General features: G+C 43.9%; 1 protein-coding gene across 8 annotated transcripts in view; it reads left to right on the top strand.

Annotated features, from left to right (window-relative positions):
• The window catches only part of PBX1 (PBX homeobox 1), a 325781-nt gene that overhangs the window by 230405 nt on the left and 69602 nt on the right, over positions 1 to 25774 (top strand). For all 8 annotated transcript variants that reach the window (XM_025420906.3, XM_025420902.3, XM_025420900.3 and 5 more), the window contains 4 exons: positions 3399 to 3643; positions 9681 to 9871; positions 17130 to 17265; positions 21864 to 22023. In XM_025420906.3, coding sequence (XP_025276691.1) covers positions 3399 to 3643; positions 9681 to 9871; positions 17130 to 17265; positions 21864 to 22023 — 732 coding nt within the window. The remainder of the gene's footprint in view (positions 1 to 3398; positions 3644 to 9680; positions 9872 to 17129; positions 17266 to 21863; positions 22024 to 25774) is intronic.

Genomic DNA, 25774 nt, shown 5'->3' with positions numbered 1-25774 from the left:
GTATAAATGCAGGCGACACCTATGTTAAGAAGCATCGTATTCTATAACGATGTCTTATTGGCCACATTTGGAAACCAGTTTTATTAAATCTTATTAAATCCAAATTTCTTTTTAAAGAGTGTTTGTTTACAGGATTCATAAAATGGTATAAAAGCAAAACGAAGTGCTAACACTTGCCCTGTTTTTGTTTTTTGTTTTTGGTGTTTTTTTTTTTTTTTTTCTTTTCCTCTTAACTAAATGTATCCTTTATACCTGAGCAGGGACAAAAAAAAAAGAGTCCGTATAGGTGAGCGCTTTGCACTGTGTGACTGCCGTGAAGTTTCCCTGGTGGTGAGGGGCTCGCAGTGTAACCCTTCAGCATCCTTTGCTGGTCTTAGCCATTTTCTTTCTTATTTCATTTAAAAGCAGTTAGATTTCAAGCCCAACAAAATGTTAATTAGGTAGATGTGTGGATAGTCTGTGTATCCCACTGATTGTTTCAAAGAAAAGGTGGAGCAAAGGTGTCCATGCAACTGTGTGGGTCTGGAAGGGGAAAATACTCTCAGAAGTAAGTACGGGTGCTAGTAACACGCCCATGGCTACCTTCCTAGTACCTGGAGGGACTGGGCCCAGCACTCTGGTCTGTGGATGCCTATCTGCTTCTCCTGCTTCTCTCCTAACAAACTGAACTTTGTTGGAGGAATAAGCTGATGGGGTGAACAAGGCAGTCGTAGGCACATGTGCTGTCCAAGGGTCCTTGTCATCATCTCGGGTGGACAGGTTGTAGACTGGATCTAGTGGGGCAAGTCCTGACCATTAGGGTGATGTTGCTCCATTTCTCTTTGCTACCTTCACTGAGACCAGAAATTCTTATGAGATCTTTCATGTGCATGAGGAATTGGCTCTGGAACAGCCAGGAAGACCCAGTTGGAGGCATTACCACTGGCTGGGCATCTGGGGAGGGGGTGGTTTCCTGTCAGCCTCAGGGGCCTGCTGTCTAGAGTCTGTGGCCTCTTCTGGAGGTCCGCAACACCAGATGCAGTAGAGTGGATTAATCAAGAGTAGAATTTTGCAATTTATTTAATGACCAACAAATTGTAAAAGTGCAACAATTACATTTGTTTATTAAGAATAGCTCAGAGGTGAATCTTTTAAGTGACCCAAAATGTTTTTGTTGATAAAGCAAATTAAAATTCGCTGAATCAAATTCAGGAGAGAATCACCCGTAGACACCACACACGAATGCCCTCACCCATAGGGGTGAGGAAAGGGGAGCTTCTGGGCTGCTCGGGTGGGTCCCCTTTCTTATCTAGCCCCTTTAGGGAATGGAAAGGTCTCTAACTCAGGAAATGGGTACAGCATTGAATTATTTTCTTGAGGAAACCTGTTAGTGGCGATGTGTTCTTCATAGGACTTTGAAGGTTTGGGTGAATGAATTCAAGGCACAGAATAACATGACTGGATGTTATTCAAAAACCAGTCAAAGGGGCAGTTTCTCAGTTCATCTCCTGGGCCTACAAAAGGAGGATTTCCCTGGAAAGAAGCCCAAAAAACAACCCTCAATAATGCCATCACTGATACGGCAATTTTATTTTAGTGCAGCAGGAAATTGAGGACTCAGGTGTAGAAGGAGAAGAGCCTGAGTCCAGAGGTGTTTGGGGTTTGCCTACAGGTGCGGACTTCCTTCTTTCCTCCCCAGCTAGCCGTCTTCCCTACATCTTTCCTCCCCTCCGCCCTCCCTTACTTCACTGCTTTTCTACCCCGAGCCTTCATCCTCTGCTCCTAACCGCCACTGCTGGGCCACCTGGCTCAGCATGCCACTTGACTGTCTCGGGTTTCATGGAAGCCATGCTGCAGGGTCCCACTGAGTGTAGGAATTGGGATTTCCTTCTGAACCATGCTCACGGTTGGTCCTTGTCTCGCCTGATGGAAGCCAGGAGCATGTGGTTATGCTGGCGTTACATGTGATGGGACACCCTGAACATCTATACGTCCTTCATATTGACCTCATATCCGCCTTCCCGGTCATGACCCCGTGGGACTGTCTTGCTAGGGCTCAGGAGACAACTGGGCCCACCTCCTGGGGGCTCCCCAGATGCACCCCACCTGGAATCAGCTTGTGTCCATCAAGCCACATGGTGCCTGCCATCCCCATCCCGAAAACAGACGGACATGGCTCATTCTCCTCTGCCTTGACTCTCTTCCCTCCTTTCCTTCCTTACCCCAAACTTTATTCATTTTTTTTTTATTGGAAATTCTTTTCATGTTCTCTCTTGACAAAGATTTGGATGCTGACAGATAAACTAGGTTTAGATGAGTGATTTATTTTATGGCAAGTTGTATGATGGTAGTAAAAAGAGACTGCCTAGCTCTTCTGCTGATTTACTAAAACACTTGATCTCTTTCGGTCCCGACCCCCACCTCCCCACCCAAATGGCCAGGGTGTTTTAATAAAAAGCAGCCATTTCATTCATTGGAGTCTCCTCCATCCTACTTGGGTTCTCTGAAGAATACCCAAAACAGCTTGTTAAGTGGGCCTCACCCTGGTTTCCAACAGGACTGTCTATACCTGGAATGAAGAGATCTCAGCGTCCAGAGAGAAACATCCCTACTCACTGGCCAATTTGTTTTCCTGCTGTTTTATTTTGTTATTTTATTTTATTTTTTATTCAATACTAATTGGCATGTGATGTTATCTTCTTGCTGTTTGAAACTTCCATACTGTCCCTGCTGGCCTAGAGGAAAGGTCTTAAGATTTCAGTCCAAAATGACTAGATTTACGTGGCTTAGGTTATTTTTGGAAATGAAAATTCAGGCCAATCAAATATAACAAAGGCAATATGAGGGTAAAACCACAAACTCACAGAACTCTAAAATTAGAAAAGAAGGAAATGTCTTTCCTTGATTTAAAAATTTGGCAGTTTGGAGATGAAAGTGAAAATTATATCCTGCTATAATTAATTTTTTGTACTTTTGAAATTTCTTACGTAACGTATACATAACAAGGTTATCATCTTAACCATTTTTCAGTGTCCAGGGTACAGTTCAGCAACATTAAGCGCGCTCACTTTGGTGCAGCCGTCACCACCATCCCTCTCTCCTACGTGAAACTCTGTCCCTAGGAAACACGGACTCCCAGCCCCCACACTCTTCTACTTTCTGCCTCCCTGAATTGGACTGTTCTGTGTAGCTCTCATAAGTGGAGCATCATCAGTAGTTTCTGGAACAAAGCAAACCTCTCCTTGGGTTCTCTCCCCTTCGTCATCCCCCTTGCCCGACCCTTCGCCCATCCTACGTGTGCCATGTTGCAAGTACTTGGGTGACTTGCTGCGCCAGTGGCATGCCATTGCTTTCTGTTTTCTTCATTTGCTTACCTATGGGTTACCATTAACCCTCCCCTCTGCTGTGTCCCCCTGCAGTCTTGAGTATCCGGGGAGCCCAGGAGGAGGAACCAACAGACCCCCAGCTGATGCGACTGGACAACATGCTGCTGGCCGAGGGGGTGGCGGGCCCTGAGAAGGGCGGAGGCTCGGCGGCAGCAGCGGCGGCAGCGGCAGCTTCGGGAGGGGCGGGCTCCGACAACTCGGTGGAGCATTCAGACTACAGAGCCAAGCTGTCCCAAATCAGACAGATCTACCACACGGAGCTGGAGAAGTACGAGCAGGTAACCGCGGCCATGGGGGCGTCGTCGGGCACCCTGGCCCTTTAGAAAGGAGGGTGAAGAGCCATGGGCCCCGGGGGCTTGCAGAGCCCCAAGGGCCAAGCCTCTGCATTTCTGCACCAAGTCCCTGGCCGGACGGGAGGCCAAGAGTCCTCAGTCTCCAATATTAAAAACCTAGGTGCTCTGACCACAAAGGCACCTAAAAAACTTAAGTTGTAAGTGATGATTTCAGGAAACACGAATAGTCAATATAAGAAATGTTTGAGCTGGGCTCCAGGAGGACATTTGCCCACGGTCGGCAGCCTGGGTTTCATGGGATAAGAGAGGTCATTAGCAGAGTCACCACCTGACCCATGGGGCAGTTGGTGGACTCCTCTGGCCCTCTTCTGCTCCTTATTTGGGGATGATTCCTCACCTTCCAATTGTTCATGGAATCCTACAGGAAAGGATACTAAAACTTGACCTTCAAGTCCCTTTCTCTACCCAGACTCAGCTCAAGTGAGAGTCAAACGTGTTCATTTTTATATAATACAGGATGTGGTGCTCACCTCCCTCCAAAAAGAAGAGTAGAGGGTCTCAGGGGACCCCTATAGTCATCAAAGTTGGATTCCAGTCCTGACGCTCCACTGATGGGACCCAGTGGACCACATAGTCTAACCAAAAGCTGGCAGTGTAGGGCAAAGAGCTGTAGATTTAGAGTCGAGGATATCACAAGACCATGAAAACCATATAAAGAAACCATGGGAAAGGCTTTAAATTACAAAGCAGTATGTAAATGTAACGTATTCTAATTATAATAGAGTTCCTCTCTCCAAGAAACGCTCCCTGCGCCACACACACAAACACGCGCACGCACACACGCATGCACATATGTGCGCACACACGCATATGGGACTCTATGTATCAGTTCTGCTTCCTGGGGTCCGTATGAGCAATACTATTTTAACAGGAGTCCCTTATATGCACCTTTCCTCCATCAGCAGGTGACAGGTACATTTGTTGTCACCTTTTTGGATGCGGCATTATGCTGAAGTTTGACACTTAACTTACTTTCATGGAATTCCTAGCTTTCTGGATTCCTTTTCTTTTTTAAGAGTCGCAGAATCACGTGGGAGAAAAAGCAAAAGGCAGAAGACCCTTTCTAGTCCACTTCTGACTGACTAGGTCGACAGCAAATGCAAACTTAATAGAAAATTTAAATTTTAAAATAGAAATGGGCGTTTTAAAATTTAAAGTGAGGAAAGTTTCATTATTGCACTCCTATCTGCCTTCGAAATGGATTTCTACCAAGTTCCTTTTTTCTGAGGGGTTGGGGGGAAGAATAGCTGCGAAGCTTGCAGCCAAGCGTGGTGAAACTCAACCATCGGATAGGCGTAGGGAGGATTTGAGGGGAAGAGCATAGCAGCAATCTTGCAAGAAGAACCTGTGAGTCATCGCCCTTCACCTTCTTAGTAAAGAGCAAATATTCTTGCCGCAGTGTTGGCTCATGTAGATATTTCCCAAGATCTCAGGAGATGCTGAGCCCACAGAGCTCGCCCATCCCTGAAGTTTCCAGGTCCATCCTGTCACAGTTCACAGTCTACCTTAACCTTTGGAGGTTAAGAGACAGAAGGGGACAAATCCTAGCTGGCCTCTTGAGTTCCACCCATTCAGTGCTATTCCTACTTTACCTTCAAGACTAAGCCTGGTTTCTGGCAAAGCAACTTCTCTAGACCTGCCATCCAGGGTAACTCCCACCAAACACCAGGGGGACAAGAAGAGCTCAGGGAGTGAATCTTCTCTCCCCACCAAACTAAACCCATAACTGGGATGGATTTTAGGCTGGTAAGTGTTAAAAGCTGGCTTTATTCTTAGCTCAAGTTGCCCACAACATAGAAGAACTGACTGCTTACTTTTGCTGACACAATTGCACTTGTTCCTCAAGGTAATTTTGTGGTTGGGTACCCAGGACAGGTACTGTTGGCCTCTCTTGTTTTGACAGGTGAGGAAGTAGAGATCAGAGGGCTTATATGGTCACATATCCAGTGAGGGACAGAGGTGGCCCTGGAATCCAGTTTCTGACCCTTAGTCCAAGGGCTCTTATTGGAACACCACCTGACTGCACTCAATATGGATTGTGGGCTTGTGCAGGCAGTGAAGAAGCTGGCCTGTCCTTTGTTACTTCCAGGGACTAGGTTAATTACTGGTAGGTAAGAGAAGCTAGGAATAATAACATTCTCCTTCAAAAACTTCTCAAAGATATCTACCTGTTTTAAATAATAAAGAGGTTGGAAATCAGAAACTTAAGGAAAAACTCTCATCAGTACAGAAAAATTACATAATTATAAGGGTGGTCATCTATACTTCTTATTCTTAAAAATATTAAAAAAATAATTTCATTAGTTTTGTGGACATTTTGTGGGTAAGAACCGAATCCTACTTAACATACTTTGGGCACCTAATTATTTATTAGTGCTAATTATATTGTTAATTATAATAAATAGTAGATGGTAGGGAAGTTATGCCATTAAGCTCCTAGCTAGTATGTCTGGGAGATGCATCGTCTTCATTTTTCTGTGATCATTCCTCATGGGAGCTTTTTTAAAATCCGGAAACCTCAAGGATGCCTGGGTGGCTCAGTCACTTAAGCATCCAACTGTTCATTTTGGCTCAGGTCCTGAGATCAAGCTCCACACCCGGCTCTGTGCTCAGCAGGGAGTCTGCTTGAAAATCTCTCTCTCTGCCCCCGCTCATGCTCCCTCTTTCTCTCTCTTTAAATCAAATAAATAAATAAATAAATAATAAAATCTTTTAAAAATAACAATAAAAAATAAAATGAAATCAGGAAACCTCAGTAAAGTAAAAATATCGCTCTCTACTTTAGTCGTACCTTGGATGAAGTTGCCAAATTGGCTATTAATAGTTGACTCTGGTATTTTTATTTTGTTTTAAATATGGTGGTGATAAATAACCAGACGATCAATTAGCTTTCTGCTAATTAGGTATCAGGCCCTCCTCAATCCTATCCTGAAAAAAACAAAACAAAACCACCTACCTGAACCATCCATTGTTTCACCCTGAGGTTATTAAATAAAGAAAGCTTCTAGAGATTTTCATTAGAAAGAATGGTAGGAAATTATTTTATTTAGTTACTGGTGTCAAAAAAATGCTTTTCCAGGAGATCATGGAGGTAGCTAAGGTATTTGAGAGCTGGCTTATTCTAATAGACAAAACCGTGATGTCACAACACTGAATTTTACTCCACGGGGTATTTAAAAAACTGATGCTCCTTGTCCCTTTGCAGGGTTCTCTAGCTTTTGTAAATAATGCTGCTGGGGCATGGATGGGGCTAAATGTGTACAGCTGAACCGGGCTGGGTTGGTCGGTCCATGGCCAGGAGGAACCCAAAATCCCAGTTATGTTCTTTGCTGAGGTGGGCACCACATCCAGTTTGAAGGAGTAAGGGAAGAAGATGGGCTGACCAGAGTGCAGGAAGGAAGCTTAACTCTGGAAGCTCGAGCAGGATGTTCTAGGAGGGCCTGTCTTTAGTCTGCAGCTCCCAGAAATGTTCTTGCCCTGGAACCTGGGAAGTGTCCCTTCGAAATCCTCAGCCTTGTAGGGGCACGTGGAGTGGCAGTGCCAGAGGGTGACTCCCTTTTTGACCGTCCGCAGCAGAGGGTCCCCCCGTCCAGAGACTTCCAGCCTCTGCAGGTCCTGTTTAATTAGCAGTTGTAGCACCAGCTCTTCCCATCCCTGTCCTATGGGCCACATCTGACAGGACAGAGGCAGCCTGGCCTGGCTTCCAAAGGCACAAGCTTGCGGGATCCAAGGAGGATGGCATATGGGTCGTGTAGGTCCTGAAGAAACCTGGATCATCATGTCCTGTCCATCTGAAGTGGACTTGGAACGGGCCTCTGCTCTGTTGTGGGTTCCTGAGCAGCTGTTGAGCAGCTGCCTTGCTGTACCTCAGCAGTGGGTGAGAAGACCCCACTGTCTGTTTATGGCAGAGCAGAAAGGGCCCCGGGATAAAAATGTCTTGAATAAACATCAGATATTGTGAGTATTTTTATTCCCTGTAATGAAGCACATTATTATTAGCCCAGCATCGTGGCTTCCCTGTGGAGAGCGAGTGCACTTGACAATGCCTCCTCACATCAAGCCCCTCCCCCGGTGGAGCCCCCACCAGGTGAGGAGCTGCAGGCCAGCCAGGTGGCTGGGATGCTAGCCCTGTGCCTGACCCTGCACTCCCCACCCAGTGGCCTCATAGAATCCAGCCAACTGGGGGGTGGGTGGGCAGGGAAGAAGCTTATATCATCCAGATCTTGTGTTTATATGGTAATTCTCTTAGTGGAGAGCAGAATGCCAGATAGATCCCATCTATGGATTTCTCTTCAGCATGTAGAGAGAAGGTAATTGGAGGATAGAGTAGAAAGAAGGGAATCGGACCCTGTTTATTTTTACCAAGAGACAAACAGGGGTCTGGACACATCTTTACACAGCCAGACACACACCTAGTAACTTCTCTGGTCCTTACCATACCCTTTGAAGTGGGAACTGCCACCCCCATCTCACAGATAAGGAAGATGAGTCACAGAGAGGTTAGGCAGCTTTCCAAGGCCCAAGGCAGGATCCGAACACAGGCCATTCAGGCCCCTCTCACCTCATGAGCACGATTCACACCATCTGAGGGTCACCATATAAGACCATGGGTGTTGCTGGCCTTGCTAAGGGGTAGGAATGATTAAATCCATTCCCCCATATGAATAAAATGAGGCACTGAGTAGTGAAAGGCTTTGCCCAGACACCTACAGAATTGGGGTCAAAGACCAGGTCCCCTGGTCCCCAGTGTAGACTCAGCCTGGTGATGGGCCTGCCTAGATAATCTTTGGCCAACCAATCTCGAAAGATTTCTTAAGAGAATTGAGTAGGGAATATGTTGTTGTTACTGCATTATTGACAGAAATGAGGGGCTTTGTGCTGTAAAAACAGATGCAGCGCAGCGTTACCATTCATGAATGAGTGGCATTTCTGGTGTTGGTATTAAGTTGGAGCCCTTTGAGTCCTTAATTCTTTAACTGTCAAAGATCGTCTTGCCTTTTGTGTTACAAATCTAATATAGTTTTGTAATGTTGCATCTGAATGCTCAGCTATGGAAACCAGACTTGAGATGATAAGTAATAGTAACCACAAGGAAGGGCACTGGTTAGTGTTCAGGGGAGCAAGTTTGGGCTCTGGGAAAGGACAGAAGTCCCCGGCCTGGAGTAGGAAGTGTTCAGGTCCTGGCGTGGCTGCTCCTTTTCTGCTGTGTGTCTTAGGAAAAGGCCCCTCCTCTCTCTGGGCCGCAGTTTTACCCCAGTGTAAAGTAGGGAGGTGGGACAACTGATATTTAACGTCACCCCCAGAGCTGGTGGTCTACTGGTCTAACCTGAGAGTTTTCCCTTCTGCAGGGATGACTCCTGAATCCTCTACATCATGTGTTGATCCCATTTCTACAAGGCCTCTGAGGACAGGTTCCAATCTGTGTGGTGGATGTAGTGGGTCTTCAGAAGCCCAGCAGAGGAGGGAATTCTCGTAATAAGACTGAAAGGAGAAGTAGGTTTATGAGAGATCTCCCAGGAGGGTTAGCTTTTAATCCCATGATTCCATTCTTTTGGCTGTTTACACATCCCAAAATTGAACATTTGGAAGTTCTGATACATCAGCGATAATGAGCAAGGGAGAAGTTTGTGCCCTCTCTGACCCTAAGCTCTCTTGGGCTGTGAACCTTGGGGTGAAGGGTGGTAGAGTGTATCTTATACTAGGATTCATGTTCTCACCTTTCACTGTAGTAAAATTGTGAGAAAAAAAGATGAAGATTTATCTTCACCCTTAAAAAAAATCTCAATCGTGGCCAAACGTAGAGTCAAACAGGATGAAACGTATTTTTAGGCCTGTCATTTATTTTATCCCACAATCTAGCTGAGTTTTCTTTCCTCATTGCATCCCTAAAAGAGCCCACACAGCCTTCTGTCCAGGCCCTGGCCGTCCACATGTGCCGGTGTTGATTGTCCTGCTGTTCTAGGCGTGCAACGAGTTTACCACCCACGTGATGAACCTCCTGCGGGAGCAGAGCCGGACCAGGCCCATCTCCCCGAAGGAGATCGAGCGGATGGTCAGCATCATTCATCGCAAGTTCAGCTCCATTCAGATGCAGCTCAAGCAGAGCACATGCGAGGCCGTCATGATCCTGCGCTCCCGGTTTCTGGATGCGCGGTGAGTCGCCAACAGGGCCACCTGTCCACTGGGGATATCCCGGATCTGGGGTTGGGACCCATAGCTGGCCCCTCTCTCTGGGCTCCATTTTCACCATGTCCAAAGCCACGCTGAATGGCAGCCTGCTTCTTGGGTCAGGAGAGGGAGGCTGCAGGACGGCATCAGCCATCGGTTTTAGGCAGCTCCAGGAAAATGTATGATGAGAAGGGACGCCTTCTGTTCCCACTGTTACTCACTCTGCTTGGGAAGCAGGAATGAGTGAGGCAGGTGAGAGCAAAGGTCGCACTTCTGTGTTCATATGACTCAGTACCGCTTTTAGAGCTACCTGTTGTCGCCCTGGGCTTGTAGCGGTCTCACTGGATGCCTCAGGGACACATGTTCTCCAGAACGTTAGTGCAGTTTGAAAAGCTGGGATCTTCTCCACGTTACGTATGGCCAGAGAGTGCATTTTGCTTGGCTTAACAAATCTTTGTAAGTAGGTGGCCACGTGGCATACTCTGAGCTGCGTATTAGGAGCACAAGGATGTGGAGGAGGAGGAGCAGGGGCCACATTTTCAATCCAGGCTTCATGTCTTCCATCTGGCATTGCTACTCATGACCTCACTTGTGAGTTCATAGAATTCAGTTGAAGAAATCCTAGATTGAAAGGTCCTTTTAAACAAAGATAAAAAACTAGAGAACAGAGAACCAGTAATCAGCTCTTGGTCCTTGATTCTCTAGACCACTGGATTTATGCAAATCCCTCTGGTATCTTTAACTTCTGGTATGCCGGCTGCAAGATGGCAATCATCATATCTTTCGTTTACTGGGGAGGAGTGTTTCGATAGTTGATCTTGCAGACATGTTTGCAGAGTGTGGGTATCCTTCACGATCTGCAGCCCATCTTAGATTAGCCAGCTTCTGTAAGTGCAGATTTCACTAGTCATTGCTTCAATTCCTAAAAATCACCCCACTCTATGATTTGGGATTATTGGAACTTCAGGTGTGTCAGGACAGTATGCCATTTCATGATCTATGGTTTTGTCCCTTTTCAATGAGACAGAGTCACTGCTCCTTGTAGAATCTTTTCACCCTCGAAGTCATGCATTATTTAGCGCTTACCTGTATTTCTCTCTGTTCACAATGGTGGTTTTTGCGGTCCACAGACCTCTTTAAAACTCCCTGGCATCTCCTAAACTCCCTTTTATTCAGTGTGTTTTGGGTCACATGGAATACAGAATGAGAATGCCAGCTAGCAAAATGTGTCTCTGGGCCACCAGAATTCCACAGGATCAGTCAAGAGAAAGTTAACACAAAGAGAGCTTTTTCCAGCTGGGCATGGTGATGCAGAAGGAGGCACAGTCGCCCTGAAGCAGGTCCCCTGTGCATCTCCCTTGCCTGATGGCCTGCTGCCAGCCCAGCTTCTTTAAAGCAGGCTGGTACTCACAATCCAGAGTGCAAGTGACTGGTGGCCTCTGTCTGGGCTCGGCACCCATGCTGCCACCACCGCCACTCTGCATGTGTTGCTTCCATCCCCATGGAAACCCCCCTAGTTAAAATTCTGGAGTTGGTATTTGTGTTGGCAGTTACTGAAAAAGAGGAAAGTTGGGCCCAAACTGGATTCCCATGCAGAGAGAACCCGGGGAGGAGGGAGGAGCAGAATCATTGTCTTGTTGGATTTCTTCTCGCTGTAACTATGCTGTGCACAGCTGAAGGTCAGACCCAAAACTGGGCGAGCTTTGTACGCAGTTCCTGTCACTTCCAACAGCCTTCGCCTGGATGGTTCCAGTTGGCATCAGAAGGACAATCACTTAAGAGAGGGCCTCTTTCCTGCTTTGGTTGCAACCTTTGAATCACTGCCTCTGAGCCATGGTTCCAAACTAAAACAACAAAGCTATTATCATCGTTAGCAGCATTTATTTTGAGGGTCTATCTGGTATCGGTGAAAGAGTATAACTCCAAAGGGCAGCCCACGGCTGAGCAAATGGTTTTCTCAGCTCAGAAAGAAATATTTACCCAGACCTTGTAATTGGGGTAGTTCCTATCATTGCTTCCAGTGCTATAATTGAAGCTCTTGCTAAGCAAATCTCAGTGAGAAAGACAGAGTCAGTGCTAATATTCACATGCATCTGACGGGCTGGGCTGCATCAGTGAAAGACTTGGGAAGACAAGTAAAATACTTAGTGGCACGATTAGGCTTGGTATTGTCACAGGTATGTGGAATCGAATGATCTGACTTTGTTGCGAAATACTCCTCATCTCAGTTTTCTGGTGCCACCTAACCGATGACCACAAAGCAGATTAAAACAACACAAAGATACTATGGAACAGTTTTCTGTGGTTTAGGAGTCTGGGAACAGATGAACTGGATCCTCTGCCCTTCGTCTCACAAAGCTGTAATCTGAGTGTCAGGAGAGGCCGTGATCTCATTTGAGGCTCAGGGTCCTATTTCACACCCATTCCCACTGTGGGCAGAATTCAGTTCCTTGTGGTTGTGGGACTGAGGTCCCCAGCTCCCTGGAGCCACTCTCTCCCTGGCCAGCATACATCTTGGCTGCTTGCTTTCTTCCTGGAAGCCAGCAAGAGAATCTCACCATTTTAAGGTTTTAACCTAATCTCCTGAGACACAAGGACACAGGATGGATATCCATTCCTGGTCACAGCTCCACCCACACTTGGTGGGAGGGAGGGGATGCCAGGCTGGAGTCTGGGCCTTATAATTTTGCCTTCCCAACTCCTCAGCTGAGCACTTGGTCCAGGTTTGTCCATTCAGGTCATTTCTTTTTTCTTTTCCTTACGTTGACTTCATTGTGCCAGAAATAAATCTATCCATCCATCCATGCATTCATTCTACATTTATTATCTCATGCTATGTACCAAACTTTGTGCTATCAAACTTGTAAGGTTATTGTCAGGACCATCAACACCGTTTTCTCAGTTGAGAGAGAGAGAACTTACAAAACTCTTAATGATTTTCGAGCAATAATTTTAACTTCTGTTATTGCAATCACATTTTGCTGGAGACAACAATAAGAGGATAAACAGCTGGAAGAACACCTCTGCATTTCACCCTGACAGAGGGATTATGTAAAATGAAGTAGTAAAGTAGAAGACAACGAGAGGGCGGGACATCCAGGAAGGTCTGGGTCCTCTCACCTATATTTAGATTGAGGTATCTCCTTGAGTTTGCTTTCTGCCAAATGCTGTAGTAGCCACTGGAAAAAATAAAAGGAAAAAAACACATATCAATGGGGGGTCTTACCTTCAAGGTGTTCATAACTGTGTGGAACAAGCAGACGATTCTTACGAGTGAACGTAAAATTGCGTGTTCCATGAAGTACATCTACCAGCTCTGCGGGAGAGGGTAGAGGGTTTGGGATCTCAGAGTCAGCATGGTGTTTGCCAAGCAGAAGGACTCCCATGGACACGGTGAAACAACGTAACCCAACTTCAATGGGCGATACTTACCCGGAATGCTTACTATGTGTCAGCACTGGGGTTTCAAAGAGGAATGCCATGTGGCTTCAACCCTTGAGGAATTTGCTGTGTAGCTGGGGAGACATATGGAAACCTGTGGCAAATGCCGTGGGAGAGAAATACACAGGTTGGTGTGAAGAAGCATAGGAGCATAAAAGTCACAAGTGTCTTTGGGGAATGGAGAAGCATATGATGTGGCTAGATGAAATTATGCAGAGCATGTTTAGGGCTGGAGGAAATGAGGCACTAGGGATGGGACAGATCCATTGAACACCCCTAACTGTGCCCGTGAAGATTTCAAATTTGTCCTGAGAAAAGCGGCAGAAACCGTTAGAGCTGTTTAAGGAAAGGATACAGTAATTTGTAGCATAAGTTCTCAAACTGCACTGCTTGGATTCCAATTCTGGCAACCTTTGTAACTCAGGCTAAGTGACCTGTCCTCTCTAGGACTCTTGTCTGTAAAATGGGCCTAATCCTATACGCAGGAGTAATTAAGATAATTTGAAGAAAAAAAGACTTTGTATAGTGTCTGGAATATGGTATTCACACAATAATTCATAAAAGAATTATTTAATATATTAACTATCACTATGTTATATATTATTTTGTCGTATTTATATTTTATTATTATTACTATAACTATTACTATGATTAGTGACATGATCAGATCCATGGTTGGGGAGAGTTATTGTAGTGCTTCTCTTGAAGATGAGCTGAATGGGAGAAGAGATGCAGTAAGAACCCCAGTTAAAGCCTGTGCTCTTCAAACTGGGTGAACACAAAATAAATATGAAGTACCTTCCCCATTTTACTCAAATATGCAGAGCAAGATCATTTTATTTTAAGATAAACATTGGTTCATCACAGAATAAACTAAAGAGGCCTTAAAGACCTTTCATGCTCTTGACAGTGTGCAGCAGGGCTGTGAATTCACACCTTCCTTGTATTTCTGGAAAGCGTCGGTCTAGAGTTACACCATCTAGTAAGTGGCTATTTGATTTTAAATTTAAATTAATTCAAACCGAATTAACATGGAAATAAGTAAGATTTCAGAATTAACTGCTCAGTTTCACTAGCCACATTTGAGTTGCTCAGTGGTCAAGAGCAGGCTCATGGCCACTGTACTGGGCAACACAGATCTAGAACATTTCCCTCACTGTTGAAAGCGCCACTGCGCAGCACTGGCGAGACCGTCACATGATAGATAGTGGCTTATCTGAACCCATTTCAAAAATAGAGCAGCAATAGGCTAGAATAAAAGAGTTGGATTTTAAAAATAGAACTGGCAGGACTTGCTTTGGGGCCCATCATCTGATGAAGGTAAGACAGCAGGAGGGGTTGAGAATCGCTTCCAGGTTCTGGCACCTGCTAGGTACTCAAATATTTGAATGAATGAATGAATGAATGAATGAATGAACAAATTAGATACAGTGAACTGCGTCTATGAGGGTGTGGTAAGGAAGACAATGGAGCTGGTCTGGGTGAAATCCGATGCTAGTTTTGGAGACACAGAGTGTGTTTGAAGCTGGAGGAGTGCAGTAGTAGATGGACAGTGACTCTTAGGAGAGTCACATTTGGTATTTAGCAATGTGTGTCTGTGGCGCTGCACTTCCCACTCTTGAGTCACTCTGATGCAAAAGGTTTCCTTCCTAAAATGCCACATTTTAGGCATTTAGGCAATAGTACATCCAGTACTATTTGATGATCAGCCTCTTACAATAAAAACCTAGATACCCAACTCCCGAGGCTTTTGTTGAACTCAAAGTCACAAATGTTAACTCACCCAGCGGCTAACACTTCAAGCCAAAACCAGATGTCTAACTCAAATAACCTTATCGGCAGAAGTACATCATTTTCACTAGGTTTCCTGAAGTTCCGAGAAGTCCTGATCTTGGGATTTCCAAGGCCCTCCGTGGAGACGGCTCTAAGAGAAGTGATAAGGGAGCCCATCAGAGTAGATGAGACCACCTAGGGAAGGTTGCACATGACTATGGGAAGAGATTCGGGAACAGCTGTCTGCACCAGCCCCGCCCCACCAGCTCATTCCAGAGAGGCTTCCTTTGAGCTCAGTTGGAAGACTCCCAAAAAATACAGTGTGATGCTAATGCAGACAGCTGAATGAATGAACCGAGGTTCTCCCAATTAGGGGAGCCCTCAGGGTCCAGTTCCCCAGGCCTAAGACAACTGTTTTCTCTAGGCAGAGAAGAAGCCAAGGGTTATCTAAAGCCTGGCCTGGAGCCCGTGCTCGCCACTTGGCTATCTTCCTCAAATTCCCATCAGGCAAGGACTTATAATAAATGCCTATTTTTTGAGATGGGCTTTTTAAAAAAAATCCATTCTGCCCAATTTCTGATGCTGGGTGACCCAGAAACTCAGCATGATTTGGGAAAGTGACTTGGGCTTGGCATAGTCTGGACAGATGTGGTTAATACCTATGGACAGATGGTGTTCATCCGGTAAAATCAGGCACTTTATTGTGTTAATTAATCCAAGTGGGACCCTGAAAATACAATATTAGCTGAATTTCTTGTCTAGCGAGGCGATCAGTGCTTTCTGGTGGGCTAAATCGGGAAATCCTATGTCCTGGCATAACCAAGGATGTTCTGGAAATCCCTTCCATAAGGAAAAAGCTTTTGATAAAAGCAAGAAAGGCAAAGTGCTAATAGAGCTAATTTAAAGATGGAGTCCCCACCGCCTCGAGGAGGGCCAGCCAGCCTCTGCTGTGAGCCTGGTGTCCCCAAACAGCTCCCCCAGCTGCCTACAGGCCTTAGCTGCGAGGCGGCAATAAAGTGATTCTCACTTTAAATTAGTTCAATTAGCACTTTTTTTTTTTTTAAGACAGAAAAATGCTTTTATTCAAAAAGTGGTTCTCTTCCTTTCAGCAACCTGTGTATTAAAAAGATTTCTGTGGGCTTTTGTTTTACCATTTAGCAGCTGTTCTTGCTTAAGAAGTGCCACTTTTCTCTTTCTAAGGGAGGTCAAGCAATCCAGGGGGCTAATTTCCATGCCTTCCACACCCTCTTTCCCAGATGCCTTTAAAAAGTGCTGTGTGCATTTACCTGAATGGAATACAGGGGAAATAATAACTTATGTTTAACTTAAGGCAGCAGAGTCTGTGTAATTGCCAGGAGATGATTTGTTTCTAAGAGCGAGGTTGGGTTTTATAGTCAGGAAGACCTGAATTAATATCTTGGTTCTAGGACATGCTGGCCGAATGACCTATGGACTCAGTTCTTCATTGGTAAATGGGAAGAACCAAACCTATCTCACTAGTTGTGCAAAATGAGTAACTTGAATTGATTGCTAAGGGTGAGATCCAATGCCTGGAGCCTTGGAAGAAACCCCGTCACCTAGCACTTGCCACTATCCCGGGCACTGTGCAGAGCACACTCGCTATTTTCCAGCTGCAGTCACTCTGCAAGGCCAGCATGACTGTCTTCACTCTCAGTTGAAGAAGAAGCTGAGGCTTGGAGGGCGGGCATCTCACTCCCCCGGCTGGCGTTCAGTTGGTCCAAGATTCAAAACCAAGGTGGTTGGGTTTTGCAACTCTGTGTTCCTCACCACTCCGTGTGAGCATCTGTGACTGTTCTTCTGGCCAAGCGCTCCAGTGACGTACAATCAAAGTGCTTAACAAGTACCTTCAATGATGGTTTTGGCATCCAGCCCCTTGGTGCACATTTCCTTGAATCCACTTTTAAATAAAAAATTTGTCTTTTCCCAGAAGTAGATTCTCATTCCCTTTTTATACGTACTCGCTGTGAACTTTTTTGTTGTTGTTGTTCTTTCCTTTCTCTTTACGAAGGCGGAAGAGACGAAATTTCAACAAGCAAGCGACAGAAATCCTGAATGAATATTTCTATTCCCATCTCAGCAACCCTTACCCCAGTGAGGAAGCCAAAGAGGAGTTAGCCAAGAAGTGTGGCATCACAGTGTCCCAGGTAAGGAGCCCTGAAAAGTCTCAGCCTGTCTGTCACGTGGCTCTGAGGGAGCCACAAGGCGGGGGCTCGGAGATATTGCCTTACTGGGCTTTCGTAATGGCCTGTAGGCTCCATTTGCTTAAGCCCTAACCTAACACGGCAAGGTAAACACATGAGATGTTTCAACTGGAGAGTTTCCAGTTGGGTACCTGGACAATCTTGAGAGGGACCAACAGACTAGGAGAAGGTCAAGGTTCTTGCAGGCACTTGGAAAGCTCTCCGCATTCTTTATACTGTTTTCTCAAGCACGATCCATTCCTTAGCCCATCTTTTGCCCAACCTAGGAAGTAGTCAGTGAATGGAACTTGTAAATGAAAGGGACTCAGATGTCTTCTCTTGATGTGCTCGCTCTGTAACTGATGAAGTGTGGGGATTTTAACGTGTCACTATGATTGCAATGGGATGGTTGCACAAAATGTCACTGAGTGCCACCTTTTCCCAAAAAGCAATAACCCTAACAGGTGCCTGTTGACATGGAAAGACACATGATAACACATTTTTATGGACCTGAAGTCTTCAACGTTAGTATGAAGAAAAAAAAGTAGGCAGTATGTATGTTTAAGTGTATTTGTCTACCCAAAAAATCCACCTACAACTATTATTTCTTCCAAACTTCATATATCACCACTGGTCTCTAGTTGACAGCAGTAACCATAGTTCTGAAAGCTACCAGAGAAAGTCCCCCTGATTTCTGTCACATGCAGGAGAACCAAATCTACTGGCATTTCCAGAAAGGGAGTTGGGGGAATGAAGGAAAGAAGGCTACTCTAGTGGGAAAGCTTCACTTAACATTTTCCAACCAGAATAGATGCTGCTTTGTATGAAGCGAGCATTTGTACTTCCTTGAGTTGACTCTTGGCTTCTGTTACTCCGTGCTGGGTGCTGATCCCGTCAACCTGTGTTTAACTAAGCTGAATTAGGTCCAGTCAGAATATAGAACTCCACACAGTGTACGCACAATGAAGAGATTGCCAGGGCCTCCCCGACAAGCTTTGGGGAATTTGCAGCAGCCTTGGAAACACCAGCTCCTTTCAACTCAGACCCTCCTTAGGTGCTTTGACCCAGGGGAAGGTTGTTGTAGTCTTAACCCTAGGAAAGCAGAGCATGAGTGGTCAAACTCACGTGACCTGGTTTTGTCTAGGTCTTCTAACCATTCTTGTCCAACTTTAGATCCCTTGTCCACAAGAAAAGGGAATTGATGCTTTTTGATATCTGCTGCATGTGTGAGGAATGGTTCCAGGCATGGACCATATCCCTAACTGACCATCAGTGAATTTGATACATGGAATCTTCTGCTTCTAAAGTAGAATTAAATCACTAGACTCTTTGAAATCTAATTCTGGGATTAGGAATTCTAAATCCCTGTTGAAGGTAGAAGGAACATCTCCCAGGAGCTAGTCCGTATTCTATCTCAATCAAAGCTGGACTCCTGGCCCATTCCGGCAACTTTCACCTCCATTATTATGGAAACTCAAAGTGCACATAATTTGTCCATTAAGGTGGATATTTACATTTATATCACTTTTCCCTTTGCTTCACCCATCCTAAGGCCATGCCATCTTCCTTTCCCATCACATTCCTCCCTCCCAACAACAATGAAGCTGCCTCGCTGTTGCCAAACAAGTCCCAATGGGAGACAGTATGATATGGTGCTATAACAAGAGCATTCGTCTTGGAGCATGTTTTTGTCAAGAGTCAACTGTGAGATTTTAGGGAACTCCCTCTTTTTGGGTCTTAATTGCCCCATCTGCCAATCATGGTGTGTTGGACCACATGATTTATTAAATCTCCTTTTAGTTCTCAAATCTAAGGACTGCAGATTTTAGACTTTTTTTATTTATTTATTTATTTATTTTTAATTTTTTTGTTTTTAGACTTTTTTTTAAAAGCCCTTTTGGGGCTCTTTCTTTCTTTCTTTCTTTCTTTCTTTCTTGTTTTTGTCATTTTTTTTGACACCCTCCATCTTGGGGCACCTGGGTGGCTCGGTCAATTTAGCATCTGACTCTTGGTTTTGGCTCAAGTCATGATCACAGGATCCTGAGATTGAGCCCCACGTTGGGCTCTGCACTCAGCAAGGAGTCGGCATGAAAAATTCTCTCCCTTTACCCGTTCCCCAACTCATGTGTCCACTCTCTCTCTTTCAAGACAAATAAATAAATCTTTAAAGAAATTACCCCTCCCTCTTGAAATTCTCCTCCCTTAGCTTCCTTGATACTGTTCTCTGTGGAGTTTCCTTCTTCCTCTTGGGCTATTTTTGCTTGGTCTTCTTAAAGGATCTACTGTCTCTACTTAACCTAGAAATACCATTTGTTTTTTCTTTAGTCCTCATCTCTTCAAGCCTCTCCCATAATTCTTACCCAATTTTCTTTAAGCCACAGATTCTTTCGAAATCTACTTACTGTTGATTCCTTCCATGTTCCAGAACAAAAATGTGCTGATACACCAAAGACCATCCTCTCCTCTGATCCCTAGACTGCCCTTCTCTATACTCATGCTGCTTGGAGTGTGGTCTACAGAAGGCAGCATCAGCAACTCCTGGGAGCTGGCTGGAAGTGTAAATTCTTAGGTCTCAGCCCAACTCCTGAGTCAGAATTAAGGGAGGGTGGATGGGATCTGTTTTAACAAGCTCTCTGTGCACACTCAGTCTAGAAAAGTATTGTTCTACACACTTTCTCGGAGAGATCTCTTCTCTGCTTATAGCTGCAAGTATACCTTTATTTGAGTATATTCAGATGAGATTCTCCTGGCACAGCGAGCTCGTGTATTTTCCTTCCTGCTGGACTTTGCCATGGCTCTGCCCAGACTCTTCGAACTTAAGATGTTTGGGATGTGATTAAACTCTCCCAAGAGAACCGATTATTTTTTCTGTATTACCTGTCTTTGTCTGTCCTCTATGTGTCTCTAGTGTCTGGCACATAGTAGATGCTCTACAGCTGTGAACGGCAAGTTCATTAATGAAAGCACTGATTACATACATGGCTCAGGGCATCCGATACTGTAGGAAATGCCTGAACCGACTAAGCACCTTGTTCACCACTCTGTTCTTCTCATTGAGGGGGGAGTCACTCCCACAACACGTTCCATCTCCTCTTCTCATGTAGCTTATTTAACTAGACCTCAGGCATTTCTTTTCTTCCTCAAAAGCCCCCCCAAACTATCTTCATCTTTTCCCTTTTCTTCCAACTCATCAGTTACCTTAGAAAAATCTCATTGCCTCTTTTCCTCTCCCTCATATCAGTAGTGAAAGTTACATCAAGGAAAGCATGAGTTTTGGAATGATATTAGATATACTGTGGTCCTAAAATGGCCCCAGAGTGCCCTTCCTCTCCTAGCATAACTCTCTGTAGGCACTGCAGCATTTACAGTAAATAAAGCAATTTCTCATTGAATTTTTTTTCCTCTCATTTACTAATACTGCAATGGTATGGTTTGGTTTTGATAACAAAAGCTTGGCATTTCTCCCGTAGCATAAGCCACACAGGCATAGGAGGGCTTACCTTATAAGATTTTTAAATTTTGCTAATGTATTTACAAGGTAACCGTAGTTTTTCAAAAATTTCCTTTATCTACCACTGTTTGGGTAAATATAAACTATGTGGTACATGTGTTATCAACTTCCTCTTCCCTCACCAAATCCATAGGTTATTTTGTAATTTTATTTAAAAAAAAACACACAGTATTTTAAAATGTTTGAAATCACATCTGGAATATGGGGTATAAAACGTTCCTCATAAGGCAGGAACTATAAGGGTAAAACCTGAATTTCACCTACATCTCCTCTTGTGTCTGGCAGAGGTCTTGGTAAAAAGGGAACGGGGACACAGAAGCAAGCCAGGACAGCTGCTGTGAACCACATGAAGGAAATAAATTAACAAATGAAAGTAAATTAGGTTTATTTTGCGTATTGGCTTTAACATTTAAAGCCTGGAATTCAAAGGAATAATCTGTGGTATAGCTCAGCTTTTCCTTGAGTAGATAACACCAAGCTTTGCACAAAATAACTTGGTGAAATCTATCGGATTGGATTATACTGATCCTAAGGTCTATATAGTACATGCAGTTAAGAATCTAGTCCGTGTTAGCTTACATAAATTCTGAATATTTAAAATTAATCCTTCAGTGTGAACACCTATATGTTGATACAGATTTGTATGGATGTTTGAAAGTCTGTGCCTCTTGATTGCTCAGTGTTAGCACTGATATGTAACATTTCCCCTGAAATGCTGTTTATTTTGGTGTCATGTTCTTAAGAGTAAGCAAGTTTAAAATGCTTACCCTAAACTAACTGTCCGAGTCCAAATGAGCAGCTCCTCCGTAGGAAGTTTTTGCGGCAGTGGTTTTGCTCTATGGTGCTGTGTTAAGCAGGAGACTCTCCTTGTATGCAATGGCCCCTCTCGGTGCTCTTCCTTCGGATGTTTTCATTGATGTTTCAAAATCAGAATAGGATTGGGGGGTGGGGTGCAGCCTGCCTGCAACCCTCTCTTGATGCCCCCTTTTCCCCTGAGATGTTTGCATAGGATGGAATGTTAACTTTCTCCTCTTCTCTTAAACTGCTCTAGGTATCAAACTGGTTTGGAAATAAGCGAATCCGGTACAAGAAGAACATAGGTAAATTTCAAGAGGAAGCCAATATTTATGCTGCCAAAACGGCTGTCACTGCTACCAATGTGTCAGCCCATGGAAGCCAAGCTAACTCACCCTCGACTCCTAACTCAGCTGGTTAGTTTTTTCTTTGATTTGGGGGGATCGTGCTCCATTTTTATACTTGCTTTTCTTACATTGGGGTTTTCTTTCACTCTTTAGGTTTCCAGTTGGTTAACTTACGTATTTGATTGTCCTTTTTGTTGTTGATGCCACTTTGGGTTTTTCCTTTCATTTCCAAGGAGCAGTGTGTTTTACTGTTTATAAGATGGGCTTGCCTGGAGGTTTGCGATAATATGTCTGTCCAAGTTGGACAGGCCTAAATTGGTTGGTTTTGATGAGAAGACCTTCACATTCTCCTTTCAAAGATGACAATGAGCTAGATCTAATACTTGGACATAATCCCTTGGGAGCTGTAGCATTTAGTCTGGCTCATATAAAGTTTTTATCCTTGTCTACTTTGCTGTTCCCATCACATACTGTTTGGGTGACCTACTAGCATACATTCTCAGCAAGAGTATTCCTCATTATAATGCTCTGGTCTGCAAAGCCAGACTGGGGTTACTGCTGTACACTGTTTATAGTTGTTATTCTTTACTATTTTGATTTGTTGGTTTCTTTACATAAACTACAAAGAAAACTGCCAGTCATTAATTCAAAGTATTCAGATTCCAGTTTTCCGGTTTAAATATTAGTCGTGTGCTACGCCCCTGGTTTTATTTTAGTGAACGTGCATTATATCACTAACTTCAGAGTTTAGGCTAACGTAAGATATTTTGGGGTTTGCCTCATACCACCAGTTGTGAATTTCCACACATGAAAAAAAAAAACGTAGTCAATGATCCATAAAATATAACCTTAGTGTTTATGCTGTGGAAGGCATGTTGGTACTTTTTTGGTTTTTTTTGTAAGAGAAAACCAGACCTACTTCCTTTTTAAATACTTTTGGTCTCAGATCATGTGATATTTGCCCCCCATTATGAACCAGCTACACTGATTTTGGCAGTGGGTTGTATATCTCAGAAGATTGTCTCCAACTTGAAGGGTCACAAATTCAAATGTGTTTGACCATAATGTGATGAAAAATCTAATTTCTAACATTTCTGGGAAGTGTGTTCGAGCCCAAGGCTTGTTTTTTCACTAAAACAAATTCTCTTTATACCGTATGGTGGGCTGTTCCTGGAGACCTGTAAGGCTCCACACACTAATGTCTTCTGTGAGCATCTAGATGCCCTAAATTGTTATAAGGTTCTCCACTGGGAGAACCATCACTGGCCTTCTTTTGTTTAATTGGAATCTTACATGAAGAGTGGCCGGGGCTTTATAGGCATGGACATGGTAAGACAATGTAGAATGCAGTCTAGTTGTACTTTTCCCAGCACACCAGGTCGGGTAACTCTAAGGAGCATATTTACCTTTCGAGCATATTTACCTTACCTTTTGTGCGTGTGGATTTCCTTCTCTCCCCATCATGGCATGATTGACAGAGGATCAAGGCTAAGAGATTCACTAACCCAAGAGTTTCCTTCTACCCCATGTGGTCAACTATTAAGCATTTCAGACTTCGGCCAATGCTAGTTGAATCACACTGCTAGGCAGACATATGCACTTGTCTCTGAAAGAAGTACAGTCCTGTCAACATTAGCAAAAACACACTCACCACTCCTGCAAAGGTTATCATAATGCAAAACAGATATCAAAATGACTTTTTCCTGTCCCTGATAATATCTGCATTGCAGATGGTTGGGCATGATTTATGACTAGTCCCTAGAAGGGCCCTGTGGACTCCTTTCATTACTAAAGCCCTAACTTTTTATTCTTTTCTAAAGCACTTAAAAAGAGAAAAGTAAGCATTTTAAACCCCCGCTCTGTGTTTAAGAATTATGTTGGCTCTCTTGGAATGTCAGTCAATGATTACAGTTTTCTAAAGAATTTTTCTGGTAGCTTAAACTTATGTGACTATTCTAAGCACAGAGTAAATTATTATGGAAAATTTGAGCTAAGCCTTCCAGTTGTGCCTGGGTGGTTGGAAATAATATGCAGAGGAACCCCTTTGTAGTGCTTTTTTGTTTTTTGTTTTTTTTTTTTCTTACAGTAGAGACAAAAGAAAATACTATTGTATATGTGCAATAGCACGGGATTTTTATTCATCAACGTTTTAACAGGAAAAGTTAGACACGGGCTTTTGTGTATTTTCCTTTGCCCTTAACAGAGCCCAGATCACTGCACAGATAAACCAAGAACTTGAAAGTGGTCAGACTTTTCACATAGGGTGCCTATGAAGTTGCATACTAGCTCCTTGATAATTCCGAAGGGTAGATGATCATTGAAATAGGTACAAGTTTTAAATAAAAGGTTAATAAGTGAAATATATGTGGGCTGAGTTTGAAGTCTAGAGTTCTGGAACCTGGGAGCTTTTATATCCTTAATATTGGAACAGGGTTGTTGTTGTGGTTCCCCACCCCCCAGAAGCTTTACTAAATATACATACTCATTTCTACTGCAAAGAGGATACTTTGCAAGTAAATCTTCTTCCCTCTAGAAGTTTTTGTGTGGACCAGCAATACCTCAGTGTCTTTATTTAGGTCACTTCTGAATATTCCTGTTCGGTGATACATGGCTGATCTCTTGTGTCCTTAAGCATAATTCATTAAAATCACTTTGGGCGAGGACCCGTGGGGGGAAGAGCAAGCATGTAGAGATACTTGGCATGCTTCATATTTGACACCAGCAGAGTTGTGCAGAATGGAGAGAACAAACAGGAAGAATAGAAGGAAGGCAAGAAAATTAAGTTTCCAAGAAAACAAAAAGCAAGAATGGGGACCATTCGAAGCAATAGTTATAACCTTGGATCCATAAGTCTGCACTCACCTAGAGGGACACATTCTCATTTCTATTTTTGATGAGATTATAAAGGCAAGAATGAGATCTCAGAAAAAATGGAGCCCCTTCTGGAAGGTCACCTTATCTTCTGGAGAACATTTAGCATCCGAGAAGAAAGAAACTGGCTTATGCATTACAAATGTTTGCCGTGGCATGGCGTCAGCATTGATATTTTATTAGATTCTGTGATTAGCTAAGTAATCCCAGGCTTATTGAGCCTAAGGACTTCCTCCCCCAATTTGAATTCTTTTCCTGGCTCTGTGTGTGTCAAGGACACCGGCAGGCTCAGCCATGGAAGTCCTTTCTCTGGCACTATTTAGTTAGTGGCAAGCCCTTGTATGTATTTGTTACACCCCCTAATAGAAGGTTTGGTGTGTTTTCTGGATTGGGGGAAGATGATCATATTAAAACTCCTAGACTCTGGCTTCCTAGGAGAAGTTTGTGTATATAATACCCACAGTTAGAGAGGAGGTAACACATCCGGGGAGGTTGGCTGACAGTAAATCCATGGGAACTCTTAGAATTTTTTTCTTTTTAAACCAAGTGAAAGAATTTATCCCTTTGATGTTTTCTGCTGTGTTCTTTCTTCCCTTAATTTCTAAGTAGAAAATGAAAACACAGCCTGCCGGAATTGGAACTCTAGAACTTTGCCATGTGCACCTTCTCAAAGGGCTTTCCTGTTGAACCAGATGGCCTTTGTCTCTTGTGCTTTGTCCTGAGTAGAAAGTAACAATGATTTTTGGAGTTTGGAGTTTGGAACAATGATTTTTGGAGTTTTGGAGTTTGAGCGTCCAATCTGACCTACTGCCACCTAATGTCTCTGGAGCCTTGATTTCAAAACTGCAAAATTGGGGCCACACTTGTCATATATCTGCTTCATTAAAAGTGCTATGAGGAATAACGAGTCAATGCTTTTAAACACTTCGAGTTCCTCAGTAAGAAAAAG

Source organism: Canis lupus, chromosome 38 (assembly GCF_003254725.2).
Source record: "Canis lupus dingo isolate Sandy chromosome 38, ASM325472v2, whole genome shotgun sequence".
NCBI lineage: Eukaryota > Metazoa > Chordata > Mammalia > Carnivora > Canidae > Canis > Canis lupus.
This window is presented reverse-complemented; position numbering and strand designations above follow the sequence as displayed.